At 39.8% G+C, this 21,308-nt stretch overlaps 1 protein-coding gene across 19 annotated transcripts in view; it reads left to right on the top strand.

Moving 5' to 3' along the window:
- The window catches only part of cast (calpastatin), a 43,455-nt gene that overhangs the window by 10,237 nt on the left and 11,910 nt on the right, over positions 1–21,308 (top strand). For 4 of the 19 annotated variants that reach the window (XM_008409442.2, XM_008409440.2, XM_008409443.2 and 1 more), the window contains 12 exons: positions 10,398–10,466; positions 12,383–12,526; positions 14,200–14,295; positions 14,830–14,955; positions 15,122–15,172; positions 17,670–17,708; positions 18,507–18,590; positions 19,244–19,345; positions 20,097–20,159; positions 20,250–20,354; positions 20,501–20,617; positions 20,733–20,852. In XM_008409442.2, the coding sequence (XP_008407664.1) occupies positions 10,398–10,466; positions 12,383–12,526; positions 14,200–14,295; positions 14,830–14,955; positions 15,122–15,172; positions 17,670–17,708; positions 18,507–18,590; positions 19,244–19,345; positions 20,097–20,159; positions 20,250–20,354; positions 20,501–20,617; positions 20,733–20,852 (1,116 nt within the window). Of the gene's footprint in view, positions 1–3,412; positions 3,761–10,397; positions 10,467–12,382; positions 12,527–14,199; positions 14,296–14,829; positions 14,956–15,121; positions 15,173–17,669; positions 17,709–18,506; positions 18,591–19,243; positions 19,346–20,096; positions 20,160–20,249; positions 20,355–20,500; positions 20,618–20,732; positions 20,853–21,308 lie in introns of those variants that run through there. The other 15 variants (XM_008409453.2, XM_008409450.2, XM_008409454.2 and 12 more) reach the window with 8 other exon arrangements.

Below are 21,308 nucleotides of genomic sequence, written 5' to 3'. Positions count from 1 at the left end.
GAGGCATACCTGAGAAAACGCCAGAGGTGTCGTCCTCTGGCACCAAACTCTGTTTGTTTATGTACCATGACGATGTTCGCCATGTGATGTTTGTCCTGAAGAGCAGCGTTGAGAAATAAAGACCCTGCAGCCTCACTTCCTGGATAATATGATAGTAAATCCTGATGTTGCAACTTGCAATGTAAGTTAATTGGGATATAATCTGATATATAAACACAAAGTAATACGTAATGTGAGATAGAAAAACAAAACGATTTTTTAAAATGTTTTATAAGTAGAACCTTCAAGCCTTAGGAGTGGATAAACTTCGTATATTTCTTGAGGTATGTCTGAAATCAAAAGACGGAAACTTTCATCCATTTGACTTTGCAACATAACTCAAATTAAATCAGATTGAATCAATTTAGTCAAATTAGAACTGAAGCCCACTGATCAAAATCATTCTGTTTGTATGCTTTAAATACACTGAACAAATGAAAGACGTTGAAGTTTGCGGTTATAAAGTGTTAAGAGTAAAAGGCTGAAGTACTAGAGGTGATCAACAATGTTGCAAACGAGTCTAAGTTTTGTTGTTAGTGTGTTTCTGGCGTGGAGTGAAGCATGAGTGAAAAGACCATGTTGAAATATGTGAGCAGCTAAATTTAGCAGCAGTTCATGGACGGGCAGCAGGGCAAAGGATATCTGTGGATGACAGAGTGTGGGTGACAATGATCTAAATGATGGATGAGTGGAGAAAAGTTACACAATGTCACTATTTCTATTTGTGCTGATGCAATAAATCAGTTCAGTGCCATGCTCTTTCCACCATGGGGATATTGACACAGTAAGGTCAGGGTTCAATAAAAGTATGTTGCTTGGATTTAAAAAGAAAAAGATTTGAGCCAAATGGTAAATTTCAGAAAAATGAATGTCCACCTCGGTTTTGCTTGATTATCAGAAATGCACTAATCAGTCATTCAGATATTTGAATTGAATGGTTTTTGATCAACTCTGATCATGTGATCAGCAGGTCAAAAATAAATAGAAAATTTGTTCTTCAAATGCATAAAAAATAATTACTTTAAAAAAAAATGTATAAAGTCACTAACCAACAGCATGATGATACGTTTTCTCAGTTGAACGAAAATCTGACAAAACATTTTATTTCATAAATACTCAGAATTACTACAGTATTCCTTGAACACATAACCACACACGGTCAAAATCATTAAATGTTTTATAATTAATTAAAGACTCTCGCTTTTCACTGTTTTTTTTTTTGCAGGGTGGACTTGCGACATGTATTTGCCTTTTCCTGTTTTTTCAAGCTTAATCACTAATCTAAATGTATTGAACCCCCAAGATAGTAAATGCTTCTCTTTAAGAATAGTGCTAACATGCTGACTGACGTGTCGACGTCTCTAGGAGAGAAAACTTCCAGTTTCCAAGTCGCAGTTCTGATTGGTTGACCTCTCCGTACCGCGGTAGGTCACTGCTTGTCAACAAACAAGAGTTTCCAGGGTTTACTCCGTTAGGCACGTGAATGCTGTGTGGGTATGTCTCCTCTGTGTCTCACAGGCAGGAAAGTTTGTAGGTTTAAAGCCCCGGAGAAAAGCACAGAGGCTCTGTTGTGTTTGTAGAGTCAGCAGGGGCAGAGCTGTTGGAAAAGATTTACTCTGAAAGGGTCCTCAACAGCGAGAGAGGTTCAGATGTCTTTGTGCGCGGCAAGTATTTTTAGACGAGTGAGGACAGAGTCGATCAGGCACGAGGCAAAATAATACAAGGCTATGATTAATATATCATAGTCCTGATCGCGGTTCGCTTATGTTCAAGGTGGTAATCCGAAATCTTAATCATCAGCTTGTTCTTTGTGATGTTTGAGCAAGTGAGCTCACATTCTTGTCAGATAAGTTTCTGAAAAAAAGGAAAGCTGCTTCTGTGAAGGCGTAAGAGAGGAAAACATTTTAAAATGACAGGATTTAACAACAAGTCTGCGCAGACCAACACGTGTACCAGCCTCATGTTCACCCACAGCAACACACACACACTGAATGCAGATGCTGGACATTTTGCTGATCGTTCAGCACCGAACTTCTCAAGTATGTAATGCAGTCTGTGACAGTCTGTGAGACGCTTCATCATTGGATGTTGGACATAATTAAAGATTGGAGCGGCACATTTTTTTTGCAATCAGAAAGGATTGTTTGGGCAAAACATTTCTTAGGATATAAAATATTAAGTGCCATGCTTTTATATTCTGTATATCAATAATTTATTTGGCCAGTTTAATGGACTCTACATCTGATGTGTAGTCTGTAGATGCTAAAGTTAGCATGAGGTAGTGTGTCAGAGAAACATAAATTAATCAGAATCAGTATCTTTTCCTGATATGGTGCAACTCTAATGTGGATATCAAAAGTAATTTCAACTAGAAAAAATATGTATGAAGTCACAATGAGATTATAAAATACAAATCTTTTGCAAATCCAACAGCACACACATTGAAACTGTGATGATAATTGTGATTAAAGAAACTGAGTCGCTCTGATCAGCTGGCCCAAACACGAATCGGAAACAAAATAAACGGAAATAGACGGTGACATTAAATTAATTGAAGTATTTTGTAAAAATTCTGAGCATTTATATTTATAGCTCATGAAAATGATGAACTACCTTAAACTAACATGCACACAACCACAAAATGCTTCGTTTACAAAGTAGAAGTGGAAAGTAAGGAGCTTGCACATGCATGTGCCAGCTTTTATTTTCCTCCAAGTGCTGTGAGTTTTCAGGCAGAAGAGGGCGCTGTTCAGAAAGCCCAGCCCTTCTCTACAAGTTTGAAACACTTCCCATGTTGATAAGGAGTAAGTTATCTGCACACTAAGCTATCAGCTTGTAAATTCTGTTGCAGCTCAGACCGTGAGAGTCCGCAAAGAGAAGAGGGATCACTCTGCCTCGTTTTTCTAAAACCTTATATAAGCTTTGGCTTCTATCCAGGAGTTTTTTTTTTCTTTTTCCTCCACCCTGGATCTACTTCTGCAGAACGACTGACCGCCTTTACTTTTTCATGTCTTCATTCTGTCATGTTCTCTGCTCCCTGCCTGGATTAGACGCTCTTTGATAAAACTCTAATCCTGTTCTCTCACTTCTTATTTTTCTTCCCTCTCCTCTCTGCTCAGACACATACTAACACTCAGTCTTTGTTGTTGAAGTCTGTTAGATTCCTAAGCAGTGAGTGTATCGGACACACCCAGGCCGCCAAACAGGACAGCTTCTGCACATCCACGTTTGCCTCATCACTGCTTCAACCTTCACGTGTTCTTCCGCTTTAAGTAGAAGTCATCACACTCTGTTTTTTTATTTTTTTATTTTTAAAAAAATATAAAATCAGACTTTAACGTTTCTCCCTGCCCCAGACATTTTTTCTGGGTTAAGCTGGTTTACTCAGTTTGTCATGCAGGGAGCAGCCAGTGGGTGGGTCACTGTGTGTCCAACCATCCAATCCGCCTGAGCCGGCTCTGCTGGCTGCGGGAGGAAAGAGGCGGAGACTTGTACTGGTTTTTTAGGAGGGGCGGAGCAGAAAGTTTTGTATCACTGGGCGTGTGTTGCCTGTGTGTGTTTGTGCGTGTTTATATGTTTGCATGTGAGTGTGCATGGGCTGTCTGCTTGACATAAACTGTAAGCTAAAGTGCTTCCAGAGCAACTGAAACCAGCGAAAGTGGAGCAATCTTGACACAATCTCCAGCAAACTAAAGGATACACACGCAAAGTCAGATCTATGGTATGTATCTCTAACTTTCTGAGTGGCTGTTGATGGCTGTCTGTCTGTCTGTCTGTAGAGGCTTCCTGTTAGACTGATACCTGTCAGATTGTCCTGATGGCTATTGTCGAGGCTCAGACCACACATGATGTAGCGATCAGCTTGGTTCAGCCGGTTTCTGTGCGTCAGGTTAGAAAGAAACTGACTTTGGGAAGAGTCAAGGTGAGGTTACCTCGGTGCTGGTGCTGTTATGTCTCAGGTAACACTAAAAATTGGATTAAAAAAATAAAGGGAACAGAAAACTATTCTGTTCTTATCAAATATTTACGAGGGCATCCATATCCTCATGATTATAAGTTTGTCAAATCTGACTAAAGGGATTTGTATACGCTCCTAGGTTGTTCTAGTCTCATATAGGTGCTTCTTTTGATACTTCAGTGAAAATTGTCCTGAGTGGGAAACAGCAAGTGGTTCAGTCGTAAAATGTTGGGTAGTTTTGATTCAAATTTACATGTAGCATAAAGACATTTTACATATTTCTTCCACCTTCTTCATTGTGAACTAAGGGCAACATGGTGAGTTGCCCTCTTCACACTTGGGTCTCTCTCTCTCTTTTTTACTAACTTTTAACCTGCCTACATGCATCTGAAAAACTTCAGTAGCTCTCTTGCTGTATTTTGTCTTTTGCTTAAAACCAGATTAAGATGTAAAACTGGGCATGGAACAGAAAATGTAACGTAAACACAAGAGGCTTTCCTGAGTTTCTCCAGGCTTTTATTCCCTTCTACAATGGCAAGTATGAACAGTATCGCATCAGCTCAGAGAGTCTTGTACGGCAGGTTTTTTCATTTGCGGCATCACTCCTGAGTTTACTCAGCTGTCTGCTCGCTCTTGTCAGCTTCTCTAAAGTGAGAATATTTGTTCACCTTAGTTCAAACTGAGGTTCACAGTGGGGGGAAAAGGTCTCGTTCCTTTTCAGAGATTACGTCATTCCCTCTGTTTAGGGGATCCACATCATCACAAGCTGCCACTGCTATTTAAAACTAGAGTTAGCAGCTAGCCGAGGAGTCGTTTTCAGCCCTGTTTGTAGTGACGGGTGGGGCAAAGCATTAGTCATCAACTTTCATAGGAGGGCCGAGCTTTTATCACTGAAGTTGGGTGAGGTATCCATGTCGCGCTGCCTGTTCACAAATGACACAAAATGTAACACGAAACCGTTCCCTGGTCACTAATATTTGTCCAGTTGTTGCTGTGCGAGAATGAATGACAGGCAGACCTCAATCGTGTCACTTCCTGTGCATGTTGAAGACTGCAGGTTTCATGAGGCGCCCTCTTTTCCTGCTCTCTGATCATGTGACGACTCTGCCAACTTTACCACTCAGCTTCTGCTGCACCATGTAGTTCTGGTTGTTTGACCTCCAAATCAAAGCAGAATTATTTTGATTTCCAGGCTTTTTTTCTTTTTAACGGTTTGTGCATTAAGAGTTTCTAGCAGAAGTGTACATAGCTTTTAGCTACATGTTATTCTAAGGTTGCACGGTGCTGCTTTGCTACTGGCTCATAATTTAAGCTTAAAGTCGGGTTGGTGAAAATCCTTCATTGTAAAAGAGGCGATGGAGGACTATCCGGTTGTTTGCTTGAGTCAGTGACCTGTGGCGTTTCAGTGAGAGGATTCCTGATGTTATTTTGAGGATCACTCGGGAAGAAGTGGTGACATGTGGCGGTGTGGGAGGAGATCTCCTCTTAAATGAAGAACTAAACTTTAGGCTGAAGAGCGCGGCCGGAGATGACCTGTGAGAGAGTTTATTATGCCACCAGCTGCTCTCAGTGTAAATTTGCATCAATTAAAAAAGTTTTGAACACTGGATATCTCACAGTCAACCTGGAATTTATCACATTCTATCAATTTGTTGACTTTATTCTTTATGTGAAACAATATTTTTTCTTCCTGGACCCAAAATACTTTTATATTTGTATCTGTCACAACGTCAAAAGCGACAGTCTTTGGTGAATCCGAACAAACCCGGTTCAGCGTATTGATTCTGTCGCCGGGTTACAAATGAAACTCAATGTGACAGACACACCCAGCCCAGCCAATTCAGCTCTCCTGACCAAAGATTACCTCTGACAAATATGAAGCAGCGACTGAATCTGCCTGGGGAAAAGCACAGCCTGACCGCCTCTGGTACATTATGTTTAATTATTGAGTTTTTCTCAGGCAATGAACTCTTCCAGACGGATCATTTCTGAGTCTATTTTGCTTCAGCAACAAGTCTACAGTCTATTGTGCAGAAAGACACAATAACCTTGTGTCATTTTGGGCTTGCTAAATCAGTGTTCAGGACTGGTATGATTTGATGAGGATTCTTTAGCAGGTCGTAACAAAGACACTGTTTCAACTTTTCTGGTGAAGAAAAACACTCGCTGCCAGAGAGTGAATCTTGGAGTTGAACCTGAAATGGAGAGTCAAAATTCAAACACAACCCACGTCATTTGCTAGTCGCATTTCACTGTGCAAAATATATGAGAACTGCAGGCGCTGAAATTGAATGTGTATTTCGCTGAAGGGCCGTGTCCTGCATATAAACGGTGCTTGTGGAAGGACATCTTTTTGTCTTTAAGCTGCTGCGGTAGGGGAGCCATGAGGAATGTAGGAACGCAGCAGTCAAAGGTCACAGCTAGCAGAAAAGTATTTAGGTTGCAATCAACAGGTGAGCTTTTGTCAATCTTTTTAACCTGATCCCTCCAGTTCTTTAAAAATAAAGATAAGTTCCTCCCTGCCCTATAGGTTTTAGTCTTATCTTATTTGTCTTGTGCAGATATTCAGTTTTGAAATTCCTCATCATTCTGGCAGATCAGCATATGCTATATGTGAATGCAGCAGTTACTTGTTTTTTTTTTTTTTTTAACATGGGGATGAGAGAAATAAAATAAACGGCTTGTTTAGTTGGCCGCCTGCTGCAACACTAGTTTAAGTGCTGCCTTACCTGTCTTTTCTAAATGGCATCTGAAGGAGGTGGAGTACTTTTGCAACGCTTCCAGAAAGCAGACTTAGCCTCAAGGGGAGGCCGCCATCAAGGTGTACTCCATGTACTCCATGTTGTTAAAGCTGGCTCTGAAGCCGATCAGACATGGACACTAACTTTGCAGATACAATCAGATGCATTTTGTTTTCACCTTTGGTGATTTTTCCCCCACTGCCATCTGCCCCGTTCGTAAACTCATCTGAATTTACAGTGCTCTCTCTATTCAAACACATTGAAAATACATTTTTGTTTGTCATCACATATTTCTTTTCTGCTTCCTTTCCTATTGATATGAATAAGCCCCGTACTTGCTACAAAAATCTTTTTAAAAACAGACTCTTTCTGGCTGATTACTCTAGTTTTTAACTTTTAAATGAATGTATTTTGATCCAGAAATGACGGATTGCAGACTGGAGGCTTTAGTTCAGTGCACAATCAGAACCTGTGAAACGGATTATAGCTTCAACGTAATTAGCCAGTTGCTACGAATAGCCGTATCATTTTACTCTGAATGCTACTCGTCAGCTTTCAAATCTTAATTGAATCCGCAAGCAAGGATATTCAGCTTTTTCAAGTGCCACCCTCGAGAGATTGCCACCCTGGGCAGAGAGCCATTCCTCCCTTATAGAAAGTGCCACTATCTTAGCTTTGATTGTGCTCTTTGTGGACCGCTCTGACACAAATACTTACAAAACTACTGCATTATACATAGAATTGAAACTACATGCATTGTGCACATAGACTTACATTAACAGCACCATTTTCTACAGTAAAAATCTCCTATTAATTTAGGAACGTAGATGTTTAATGGGGCAGGGTGACTTCCTCTGTKGSSGRGGGGGGGGGGGGATGCCCTGGGTGCTTCTGACCTCACTTCTTCCTTTATATTACTTCCTTCTCGTTCTAAACAGTCAATCTCCCAACAGTCTGATGGAAAATACAGGAAAGAGAAGTTCTAGTTGTTTTCACAACCATAACTTGACAAGTATGGAGTTCCCTTTTTGTTTTTTTCTTTGAATTGTTGAGGATTTTCACCCTTTCATCTGCTTAGACATGGACATTCTTGGATCTAAGTGAGCCATCTCTTTCAATTTGTCACTGGGTGGAAACAAAATGAGCAACAACGAGCAGTTCACATTCAGAGATAGGGTTGCGGCTCGTTTCTGTGTAAAAGGCAACAGCCAACTCTCCTGAGGTGCAACGATTTCTTAATCAGGAGTCGCAGATTGCAGATAACTAAGAGTTGGTGCAACACTTTGTGCATTGTTGTAATGTTTTTCTTTTTAATACGTGCTACATCAACATTTTTAAAAAATGTGTTAGTCAAAGACAGTATTAATAAACTCTGTTATGAACAAATAAGTGGAGTATGTTGACCAGCAGGCTCTGTTAAGTCTGAATACACAATGTTTCAACAGCACACAAAGCGCCGGGCTGGATGTGAACCAGCGAACCCACCCACACCGGAGGTGTGGAGGTTCTCCACTCTTCATTCATGTCAATTAAAAGAACTGGGCTGGGTCCTGCTGAACTCCCTGCTCCACCTGAACAGTGGCATGCTTCCAACATGCAGACTACGCGAACCATTTATCCTGCACACTTTTTCCCACATTAAGCTGCGAAACGCAGAAAGCATTTCCTAGAGTCGTTATTTCACACCGTCGGAGTGAATGAATAGAGTTTACAGGCAGTCTTATTTGGTCAGCTGGAAAATTTAACGTCTAATTAAAGTTATTCCCAAACATTTTGAAGCTTTCTTACTGGAGTGGAAAAAACTAGTGAACTCTTATTGCATAAAATGCAGAAGCATGGGATTTTCTGCTTACCTAATGTATTCCTATGTACAATTCTCACCTTGAAACTCGAATTGTACTGTAATTTAAATTATTTATTGGAACAATTGTTTCTTTCAGGATAGAATGATGCAGCATACAACTTCAACTAGGTCAGAAAAACCTATCAATTTTGAGTCAGAGTTTAAATATATACACTTCCACCAAGTCTTTCTCCCAGCCTCCCTCAACAAATTGCAGTCAAACCATCTGCTTTTTGTAGCCATCACCATCAAAAACCTACCACGTTTTACCAGACCTCTTATCAGAAATGGTTGAGTTTATTTAAATTAGTTGGTTTCCTGTCGCAGACGTATTAAGTCCCACGCTTTGAGAAAACCTTTACAGAAGCTTAATGTCAGTCTGGTTTATTGATTCCAAAATTTTCAAAATCTAAATGTGTCATGTAGGTTCAATCTGTGAAATACACAGCAAAACAACCCCATAGCATAATGCTGCCACCGCCATGTTTAGCAGTTGCCTTTCGGTTTGAAAGCCCAAACCTCATATATGTTGCTTTTGTTAAATTTTGTGTGTTTTGGGTGATTTACGCTGACCGTTGCATATTTCAGTCACCCTTTAAATGTACGTTGAGGATGAAACTCACTTGACTGTGAAAAGTGGCTCTGGTATTCCATCAGTTTCCAGTGGATAAATGGCTTGAGCCTTGGTAATTCCTGAATTATTCTCAAACATGATAACCAGTGTCATTTCATCTGAGGATGGCTGTTTGTGTCACTATAGAACTATAAAACTTGAACAAAGTTTGGTCTTCCAACAGGTCATTGATCCCAAATAAGCCTGAAAACTAGTTTTGGAATCAGTGAAGGTAACTGAGGTTTTGGAGGAGTTCCTGACCTCAGTGGTACGGTGAGGCCAGAAATAAACCAGTTCAATTAAACTCTGACTTCCTGTTACAGAAGCTTGTTTCTGACTACAAAAGCCTGTTGCTAAGAGACATCTAATCAAATATTGGTGAGGGTTTATGTATATGGCGGTGTACGTATCTATTTGATCAAATAATTCTAATTATTGTCTGGATGAGGTGAAAACTCAAATTCAAACTTCACTTGTCCTTGAAAACGTCTGAGAAGAAAGAAAAAAACATGCCCAGGAGGAGTGGATGTAATCTTCTGACTGGTGCCGTATGTGTGTTAGCTTTTGACTCAAGAAGCTGGTTTTATATCTAATCTTTTGACGGCTTGGACTGGGTTTTTTTTTTTAGAATGTGGCGACTATGTCCAGATTACATTCACTCAGGACTAAGAATTTCTTTATTCCTCCTGAAACTGTTTTAACTTCATTCTGGTCCCAAAAGGTTTTGCCTGCAGTCATCTCAGATTAAAGTAATACAGTCTTCACTTCAAATACATGTTTTAGGAGGGACACTTGGAGCTAAAACACTAAGTAGATTAGCATTTATTTTGCTGTGCGACCTCAGCTGAAGAATGGATTGCTGTGCCCGCTCACTGTTGCCAAGGTGACAATTGGCAACAATAATACAGTGTCTTTGCACTCTGTTAACAGCAGTCACACCCTGCAGCCAGGAATGTATCACTGGACTCATCCATCTCTGACTGGGTTCATGATCACACTGCCATGCTACAGTTCTGCTGCTTTGAAAATGAATTATTAAATGAGTTGTCTGCATCTTGACTCAATGCAGATTTGCGTGTTTTTCCACCAATCCCAGCTCTTGTGAAATCTGAACGCTTCAAATAATTAAGATGTTTTCCTGCATTCTCTGCACATGTGTGACTTTTTTTTTTTTTCTATCTGATTTTTTTTCTCTCTCTGCAGTCGCAGTCAAGCCAGTCAACACCCAAACCGGCACCTCAGGTTTCTACTGGGAGCACCGCACAGTTTGAGGTATCTAACCTTCCTTTGTAATGGAGAAAAACATTTGTTGACTTCCTGTCTGGCTGACCCTGACCTCCTCTACTCCCACCCCTTTATCTGAGCTGTGTTGCTGTTTCCTTCCCTGCTCCAGAACTCGGCAGTCTTGAATTGTGACAACATCTCTAAGTAAAGAGCGGATGCTCTTTGCCGTATTTCCAGAGAAACATTAGAAAATGTTTCCTTTCTCTTACTCTAAACATGTCAGGTGTGACACCAAAACAAACCTCAAGAGGATTAGATTTTCACAGCCCTTCTTTGAGGAATTACTAATTTTATTAAAAAAATGTATTACCATTCAGTGTTTTGCACTTAAGATTTTTATTTTTTGTGTTTGATTGTGTTTAGCTCTGTCAATTTTCCCATTTATTCTCTTGAACAACTTCCTTACAAAGCTGAAGAAAACCTCTGTATGATGCGACAGAGCAAGCATGTGAGACTTGATTGTTTTATTCGCGGAAGACGTTTTACACAATCCCAGAGCTTAAGTGCTTCTGCTTGTCCATCAACCTGAGGCTCGGGAGCCTCTGCCTGTTTTGACTATTGGGATGATTCTATTTTTACAAAACGGAGGAAAGTGCAGGACGTCAGACAATTAGTTAAAGAGTACCGTAATGCAAGGCAAGCTGATCATTTATTGATATGAAGGAATATGCAGAAATGTTTTTACCCTCAGCACCACTTTTCAAAAATTATATTTGATATTAAATTGAGATTTGAAGTTGTCTTTAGTTTCACATATTAGCGCTTAGCATTTCTAATTGTAAACCCTTCACGTCTTCATGTGTCAGTGGAGAATGAGAATGTCAGAAGGCTTGTTATAATCGGCTGTGTTAGCCAAAATCTTTCATCTCAAAAGAAAACTTCTGGTTGTTTTCTAACACACACCACCACAAGTTTAGCACTCCTCTAATCGAATATGAACTATGGTAAATATTAAGCAGAAATGGAGATTTTCCAGTTAGTCGTGCAGTGTGACTGCAACTGACTGGCACCTGATCTCTGTCCGACTGTGACACTTCTAGCCCTAGGGCCTCCTCTCGTTCTTTGCAATATCTGACTGTAATAACCGCATCAATAGTTATAACTCTAACCATTTATTATTGGAGTTATTTCCCACTGGGATCTGTCTGACATGATTCCCGGCACCAGAGATCTTCCACCAATCTGATGAGTTTTACTGTCATATCGAAAAGAAAATGACCCTGGTTCCTTTGATGGGAGGGTGTCCAAAGTGTGGACCACGGGCTTTTTGTTGACCATAGAATCATTTTGTGTGGCCCCCTGAACTCTAAACGATTCACTCAATATTTTCAGTGAGCGCAGTAATCCATATTCCATCCTTATTTTATGTCCTGTATAACACACTAAGACAATCTTTTATTATTTTAGTAAATGTTTTTCTAAATGTAAAAATGGTTTCCTGTGGCTTAGAAATGGAGGTAACTGTATGCCTGCCTTTTTAATAAGGTCATTGTGTGAGACCCTCATCATTTAGGTGACAAAAATGCTATAAAATTTTTGCAGCTTAAAAAATTTGCTTTTTTGTATTGTATTTAGTATTTTTAACTTGTAGAATTTGACCCTGTTAGCTTAACTCTGAGTGTATTCCCTGACTCTCCATACTAAGACTGCTTTTACTTCAGATAATTGACTACTGATAACTACCCAACATGCCCTAGATAGCAGACACTGGTACACGTGAGACATTTTATCCACATTCTGGTTGTTGTCTTGCACATTAACCTAGTAAATATTACACAAAAGTAAGTTTTGAAGGAACCAGATCTTTGGTTCTGTATTGAAAACTGAAACTCTTCAAATTAAAATTGGAATGGCAGCAGCGTTGCAGTTTTCTGATCCACTTCCCCATACGTGGTGCATTGCAGAAGGCACCTTCAGGATCCACCATGACCACAAAGCCTGGGGTAGTTACCACGGCAGCGGGCGGGGCCTCAGGGAGTGGTGTGACAGCAGGAGCAGCTGCTAAAGCTGGAACTGCAGGAAAGGATTCGCCTAAAGCCAAACCAGAGGTAGACGGATGCCGGGCTTCAAAGTAAAAGTCAAGAGCACCTTTGGGCTGTTTGGTGCAACGTCCTGCACCGCTTTCTCCTTTTGGTCTGAACACTCGGTCTGCTCATTAAGGGAAACTGGAATTTCTTGTTCACTGGCTTCATCTCTTCACCATGTACTCCTCTTTATGGTTTGGGCTGCACGTCCTGATCTCACACAGGAGTCAGAAGCTTATCACTCGCCGTTTCCTTTTTAAGTGGGACTTCATAACTCATATTTTCATAACTTTCTACTTGATGTGAATACTCCTTCCTCACTCCCTGGCTGACCTCATGAATAACTTTCTCAATCTTCCTTTACACACATTGGCTGATGACTAACAGTGAGCTGGTTGGTGTTACGGTCACCAGCTGGGACTAATGTAATGTCAAATGTAACAAAGTCTGTACTTGTTTTCGATTCCCTTTTGTTTGGTTTTATTAGTAAAAAAAAAAAAAAGCTCCATCACTGATGAAAGGTCACATTTCTTGAAAAGTTACATCTGAATCCATCCAGAGCAGATGATAAAATACAACGCCTTGCAAATGTATTCATTTACCTTGATTTTGGTTTCTCTTTTTTTCTAACCAAAAACTATAATTCAGAAGTTAATTACAAATAATCAATCTTAATCTCTTTTTTAACATATTAAAATGTCAGTGGGGTAGAACACATGTATTCAGTCTCTTGTTACTATTGTATTCCCAAGTAGGATCCAGTGAAACACAACTAAATGCCTTTAGAAATCACGTGAATTGACCTGCATGCAGTTTAATCTCAGTTTAAATCCAGCTGACTAAGGAACACCGCATCAAATCCGGCCTTTATGGAAGACTGGCAGGAAGGAACCCGATGTTGAAAGAAAACCTTTGGAAGTCCCGTTTGCTCCGAGGCATGTAGGGGAAAGAACAAACATTGGGAGAAGGTGCTCTGGTCAAGAAGACCAAAATAGAATCCTTTGCAGCAAACATCCTAGATACATGACAGCCGCAGGGTTGGCAGCATCATGCCTTGGAGATGGTTTTCAGTCCAGAATAAAACAAGCTAAAGTGTAGGTTCGTCTTCCAGCAGCATGGCCCTAAGCGTACAGTCACAGCTTTGATGACTGTGACAGTACGCTTACAGTCACATGTGCTAAATATATTTTAGCACATGCATTTTTTACATGTGCTAAAAATATTTAACACATGTAAATATTTTAGCATATTTATATGTGCTAAAATGGCCTAGTCAAAGTCCAGACCATCATCATGTTGGGGAATCAATGGGAAGATTTCAAAACTGATGTTCTCAGACACTATGTATCTAATCCAAGTAACCTTGGGCTATTTAGCAAAGACAGTTTGATGGCAATACATTGATAGACTTTCTGCTGTATTTGAAAAACATCCTCTCTCCCTTCAGTTTCATATTCATGCACTTATTTGTGTCAGTCAATCAAAAGAAAGAAAAATAATTAAAGACATTAAAGTTTGGGTTTACAAGGTGACAAAAAGTAGAATATTTCTGCGAGGCATTGTATTGATAACTCTTTCAGTTTCCTTATCCGTTTTCCTTAACACCTTCAAGATCTTCCTTATGTACTCTCTTATTTGCTTGAAGATACTCTAAAAACTTTGTGTTTTCATGTTGTAACTTGGCTACATGTATGTAGGCTTCTCTGGGCTATCAAGTCAAAGCCTCAGTCCATTCTCCTGCTGCTGGAACGGCTGCCACCACAGCAGAGACCAAACCTAAAGACGCAGCCCAGGTAGACTCCGCTTTCAGTCCGGGACGGACCACCTGGGATGCATTATACCTTTTAAGGATGTCTTTCCTTTCTCTCTTCGTTTCTTTCTGCTACTTTGAGTTGCAGAGTTTTACATGGTTTGGTTGCTGTCTTTCTAACTGGAAACATGGTCTTTACACATGGTTGTTGGAATTTTCTTTTAAGCTTTTTTGATCTCCATTAAACATCGACTTTGATCTTCTGGGACGGTATGAGTGACCTTGAATCTTTGCTCTCCAGCTCTTTGCTCAACATGCCTCTGCTTGTTCTCCCATAATATTACACTCATCTGCAAACCACAGTCACTCTGAAGAACTGAATAACAAGCAGAGGTGTACATTTTGTTTTACTTATGCCCTTGCATCACTTTCCTTTGTTGTCTTTTGACCTCACAAAGCTTGGAGGAAACTTTTCCTCTCTGTGGATGTCGGGGACGTCAAGTTTATTGCACAGTTTACATGTGCACACTGGACATGAACTTGACCTGTAAATTAGTTACGTCTCTTGCATTTTTAGAGCACAACAACAACCACAACAGTCAAAGCCGACGCCGGTAAAACGTCCAAGCCAGCTGCAGCAGCTGTGACTGAAAATGTTTCAGCTCAAGCGAAGAAGGAAGACACTAAGGCAGCACAAACAAAGGTAGGCGATCATAAACCGAACTATGATGGAGGCTGCCTGAAAACAATATGTCTGTAGATTTCTCTTCTTGCAATCCAGAAAAAATAACATATGCTTCAGATTGCAATCGACTATCTAGGCGAAGAATGCATTTTTTTTTTTATGCTGATGCTAATCTACGTTGCAGGTGCAGGTGGAGGTTCCTCCCACGACAGCAAAAGTGACAGCAGCCAAACAGGTAAAGGCGCTTTGAAGCGCTGTGGGAATGTGTTTGCTTTGTGAAGCATGTTGCTTGCTTGTTGCATGCTGAATGTGTCGCCTGCGCAGGCCCCTACTGAGGATTCGTTTGATACCCTGAGCAGCACGCTGCCCTCGGCTGATTCTGTTGCTCCCTCACGGCTTGCTTACACAGGGCCGGAGGTTGTAGAGGTACAGCATAGGCACAGCTTTTGCATGCATTTGATCATCCTGTTAATTGTTGATAAAAAAAAAACCAAACACATAATTGACGCAAACTTGCATGGCTCTGCTACGTGTAATTGTGTGGTGCACGCTCCTTAGCATGTCACCTTTGAAAAAGTCGTAAAGTGTGGAGAAAGAGATGACACGCTGCCTCCGGGATACAGATGGGGAGATTTGGTCAGTTTGCTGCTTCTTGCTAAGGCTTTGTTTGTTCTACAGCTTCAGCTTTTTTCTCTGCATGCATCTTTTATGTCTGCTTTCATGAACGCTCGCTGAAAAGCTTTCACACTAATGAATCAAACTTAGCCAGATTTATAGGACTGAACGACTTATTGACTGAATTACATTATTTTTACACCAGAGGTGGGCAAAGTACTCAAGTAAAAATAGTACTACTTCAACATATTTTCACTCATGTAAAAGTAAAACTCTGAGAAACTACTCGAGTAAGAGTAAAGAAGTATTTCATAAAAAGGCGACTGAAGCTCTAAGTGAGCGATCGTTTAATATTTTAAATTACTTAATCAGACGGACCAAAACGTAGTTATGTGAAAATGTTGGTATATTAAATATCAAAAAGATTCATATAAATAAAGTAGTAACAAAATCAGACAAAAATATATTTTTTTTACCAGTCAATTTCTTTCAACATTAAACCTATCAAATGGTAACAACTGCAGGCGTGTGTCTGTGAATTTTTGGTTCTTCATTCAGTCACTTAAAGTTGGTCAAGTATCTGGAAGTTTTACTCGAGTAATGATACTTCATAATAAAATCACCCAAGTAAAAGTAAAACATACAGCGTAGTAAAAGATACGCCTGAAAGTAAGAAACTAATTGCCACCCAATTATGTTCTACACATTGATCACTCTTTTTCTACTTTTGTTTTTTGCTAAGAAATTATGAACAAATTTGTCCAGTTCTAACCTGAAACAAAATCACAGGAACCTTCTAGATTTTCAGAAGCTTTTAGCTGCTTAAAGGAAACAAAAATGTTGCTGGTTAGTTTGGAGCTCAGAAAAATAATAGATGTTAAAGCTAAAAGCAGCTTTCTGTTACTGCAGCTTCCTCCACTGTGGACAGAAAATAAACAAAAAGCTTGAGTTGATTTTTACCAGAATGAATGTGGAAGACCTTACCTTTGAAATTGGAGGCAGCTCCCCATTAGTTCACCAATTGGCGGTAATTGCTGCAGGAAATGTTTGTATTACATCTTTTATGTCCAATTTATAGACATTTTCTATATGATATATTGCGAAATCAAAGGCAAATGATAATTGGCCTGCACTCTTATTATGCTTCATCAGTTCTGAGAACTTCATAATGCTTTACTATATCAGCCACTGTACATTGTAAACAAAACTAAAAACCACTGGTTACCGGACGAGCCCCCTACCTCTTCAGCCACATCCAGCCAGCCGCAAGTGTCCAGTTAACAACATTTAACCTTTACGTATTTTTTATTTCATTTTATTATTGTTGTCCTTTTTCAGACTGTCACCAAATTAGAGGTGTATTTGTGTGTCATAGTGTGTGTCTGGAAGGTAATAAGGTGTCGCATTTACACTTAGGAATATGTGTTACTTTTGTTTTACTTTTTTTTTTTTCTCTCAGTGGAATATCTTAAATAAATTCATCATCAATAGATGCTTGTACTTTCTATTATTGGATATGTCACAAAAAATCTAAAAGGCTTTATTGTTTTGGAGTTTTTTTGCCATCAATAGAGCAATATGTATATATAAAACTAAAACATATATAAAACACCCAACTCATATTGACAGATTAGTTTATAATATTTGGAAGTATCAGAAAGTTGCATCAAAATAATTCATTTTGGCTGCCATTTGTGTAGTACCTTTTTAAGAGGCTGACGATCTAGACAGGAACAACCGTACTGCACTTAAACATTGACTAGGTTGATTTAATTGTCACAACTAATGTGTGCATAAAACGCAACACAGCAGAAGGTACTGAGCAACCACACAGGAATAAAATTAAATACTTAAATTAAATACTTTATATCATCCAAATGTTAAATCCAGGTCACAAAACAACATTAGATTCTAAGAATACACAAAAATATGTTTGTATGGTTGACTTCTGAAAACCTGGACCTCCGTAAAAGGGGATTTTATGTCTAAAATCTTCTGGTGGGGATAACTGTGCAATCACCAGGCCTCCAGGCTGTAGTCTGAATGTCTAAATTGTTTTGCCTCTTTATTTTTGTCCCAATATTGAAACATGTATCCTTGTCTTCTCCTTTTTTTAGCCTCCAGCCCCTGCAGATGCAAAACCCAAGGATGTTCCTGTAAGTAACCCTTTCAGTGCTGCCCCCTGTTGGAGCTACAGCTTCCCGAACTCTGAACCCTATAATTAAACCCAGAGAAAAATCTGAAACTTACTCCCAATAAACATTTTCCTACATATGAAACCAAAAGAAGCCACACGAGCACGCACGCACGCACGCTTGTGCTTACTGTTTCCACTGTATGAGCTGCAGGTTCCTCTGCTGCTGCATTGCACTGCTGGGTGTTGGCTTGGCAAACGGCTCCGAGTCGGATCTACCTCCTCATTTCGGAACTAGTCGATTCATGTCGAGCAGAACGCAGCACTCGTATAAATATGTGTGCATGAACAAGCACATACAGTACGCCGCACGCGCTTGCTGCAGCACCTCAGCTGTAGTTTAATATTTGCTCGCTCTCAGCACACCCACTCCTGCATCGGCCTACTCCCACTTTATTAAGAGGTCACAGTTCTTTGGTCCGTCTGTAATCTCCGTCCAGCCTGATAACATTCCTGGGTTTTTAGTTTGCGTTTATCTCCGAGTTGATAAAACAGCTTGAGTTAATGTCCCAAGTGTCGTATTAAAAGACATTTAATTGTGAGTTCTTTTTTTGCTTTGTGGAACGTGAGGAAGGGTGTGTCTGTACTTTTCCCTCAGTGTGGGTACATACAGTCTGGTTTGCATTATTTTTCCTTTAGCTGGTGACATAATGTGCCATCTAGTGGAGCATCGCGTGGTTGTTGTAGAAAACTAATTTGAGTATTTTTTTACTGAATAAAGATGTGATGTTTGACGCTTCTGTTCTCGTTTTAACATCAGAAACCGCTGAGCACTGACCAGGCGCTGGATTCCCTTTCAATGGGTTTTGCATCCACTGCTCCAGCGGCGCCCAAGAAGCAGGAATTGAGTGTTTTTCTTTATTGTTGGCATTCAGCTGTTAGTCCATCCTTTCCATAAAACCCAGTGCTCTCGTATGAAAAGAGCTTCTTATATTTATCTATGTTGGAGAGCAGAAGAATTTGTTTCCCATAAAGTTCTTCACATTTTATAATTTCAAGCTATAAATTCTAATAAGTCGCAAACACAAAGTGGTGCATAATTGTACAGTGGAAGGAAAATAAAATTTTTAATGAAGTTGAAAAGTAAGGCTTGCAGTTATGTTCAGCCACTTTTTCATGTAATTACCGCTGAAAGTTTTTTGGTGTACGTTTTCCAGCTTTGCACATCTTGAAAATGTAATTTTTGTGAACAATAGTCCCCCTTTTCGCTCCATCCGTTCTCTGTTCACCTCAGACTAACTTTTCTGTCCCTGCTAAAGAAAACCTTCCCACAGCCTGATGCTTCTTCTGCCGCGTTTCACTCTGGGGAGGTTCAGGGAGATTTTACATTTAGGCTGAAAAGCTTCATTTGTTTCTCATCTGATCCCAATCAAATTCATGGATGTTTGGAGTTGTAATATGATAAAATGTGGAAAAGTTCAACTCTATGTCAAATGATGGTATCATTATGGTATCATTGCAGAATATTAGAGGTTTTATTCTGGGTTTGTGTTGCAGAAAGCTGCTGCAGCTGCTCCTCCTGCTGATAAGAAAGCCAAGATGGACAAAACCTCAGATGGGTTCTCATTGGACGCTGCAGTTTCCTCTCATCCCTCCACGGTATTTTCTCACTGAAGTATCCCGGCAGCAAAAAGCTCAAAATTTAAATVACACAACACCATGTTTGCTTTCGTACCAARTRRCAATWTCATTGATYGKGAAATTGCCGCCTTTGTTTTTGAAAAGTAGAAGTTATTTCTAAAAGCTAAATCTAAATCATAAGTTTGGAACCAAAATCTGTAGTTCATTTTTGTACTTGGAAATGTTGTGATTACATTTGGTAACTTTTAGACTGACATTAACAACAGGAGGTTTTTTTTAAATAATAAGAAAAAAATATTATTTTGGATCACTTTTCAAACTTGTAATACCAGAAAAGTTAACTATTGTTATAAGTTGTAACTTTTTTTAAAATTATTTTGTGGATACAGAAATAAATATATATTTTTTTAAACAATCAAGTCAGAAGTGGTTTCAAGAAACGAACCACCTGCTTTTCTTGCAATTATTTTGATTTTGGAGTTTAAAAGGCTTTGACCAGGTCTATACATTAATAAGGGGTTAAAAAAACAGCATTGATTTGACATTTATTTAGAATTTGATTGGACTGTTATTTTGCTCATGGACGGCAAAACCAGCACATTATTAACAACACACCTAATGAACCAATTTAGTCGACGTCGAGGGCCATCCTAGCTCCTCTTCTTGTAGAATGAAAATATTGATACGACTTCCTCTGATACAAGCTGTGTGTTCGGTTTCTCATTTAATTTCTTGTTAATATTATTCTGCTGTCTGTCTGATGTTGTAGAAAACCGTTCCTCCTATAGCTGTGTGCCCCGCTAAGGTCAGCACCCCGGTCAAGTCCGACAAGGTGAGAGAGAGGCGTGAGGTTGAAAACGTATCTATACAGTGAATAAATGAGTCGGATTAACTCACCTGTTGCATCATGATGTCCCGTCAGGGTGAGTCTATTCCTGGGGATGCTCTCAGTGCCCTCGATGACATGTTGGGACCAGCTGAACCAAAACCAGAACCTCCCAAACTCAGACCTGAAGATGTCGTAAGGGTAGGAGCTCAAACAGCAGCACGTCCCTGATTTTATTGCCTCTGAGCTGAAATCTGTAACAGAAATAATTTAGTCCAAAGCAATTAACTTTTTAAAATGTCTTATCGTTTTTTTTTTCCTCATGAATGCGTAACTAATTTTAACAGGAGGCGAACATCAAGCCGGAGGTGGGTGTTCGAGTAGGAGAGAGGGAGGACACGCTCCCTCCAGGTTACAGGTCTAAGAAGGAGGAGATAAAAAATCTGCCTGCTCCTAAACCTGAGGTAGGACATGGAGAAATATGAACATTACTTCTAAAACAAATAAATAGTTTCTAGTGGAAGAGGTGAAAAAATATTTATTTTTAACTCTTTTACTCTTTGCTTTCCCTTCTGGTAGCCGACTATGGGAGCCGGAGAAGCTTTGGACTTTTTATCTGGAGACTTCACAGGCCCAGCAGCAGCAGCAGCAGCTAAAGTCCAGGCTCCGGTGGTCACACCGTCAGCTGCTCCCGCACAGGTACGTCATTTACACTATTAATGTGACGGAGATGTCCGACTCAATAAAACTCAAAGTTTTGACCAGTCAAACCAATTTTAGGCAACTCCAGTTTTTCCCTTGAGCTTTATTCAGCATCATTCGGGTACTATTCTTGCCATTAGAGAGCAGTCTCAGTTTTAATATTATTTTAAAATTAAAAAAAGGAAAGCAATTTAAGCTAGTAGCGCCTCATTTTATAAGTACACTTCATTAGCATTACTATATTCCTATATTGAAGAAAGTAGATCATGTCAACATGACACAGAGGATGACAACTCTAAAAGGTTAAATAGAAAAACTTTGCTGCAGACCTCTCATTGAATTATAAAAGTAGCTTCCTTACATTTCTTGGTTCATCTCCGTTTACAATAGCGGTTCTCAACGTGGGCGGTACTGCCCCCCAGGGGGCGTTCAGAGGACGGCAGGGGGCGCTGG

The sequence above is a fragment of the Poecilia reticulata genome, linkage group LG5 (assembly GCF_000633615.1).
Source record: "Poecilia reticulata strain Guanapo linkage group LG5, Guppy_female_1.0+MT, whole genome shotgun sequence".
In the NCBI taxonomy this organism is placed as follows: Eukaryota; Metazoa; Chordata; class Actinopteri; order Cyprinodontiformes; family Poeciliidae; genus Poecilia; species Poecilia reticulata.
The sequence above is the reverse complement of the archived record's forward strand: the minus strand, read 5'-3'. Positions and strand labels throughout refer to the sequence as shown.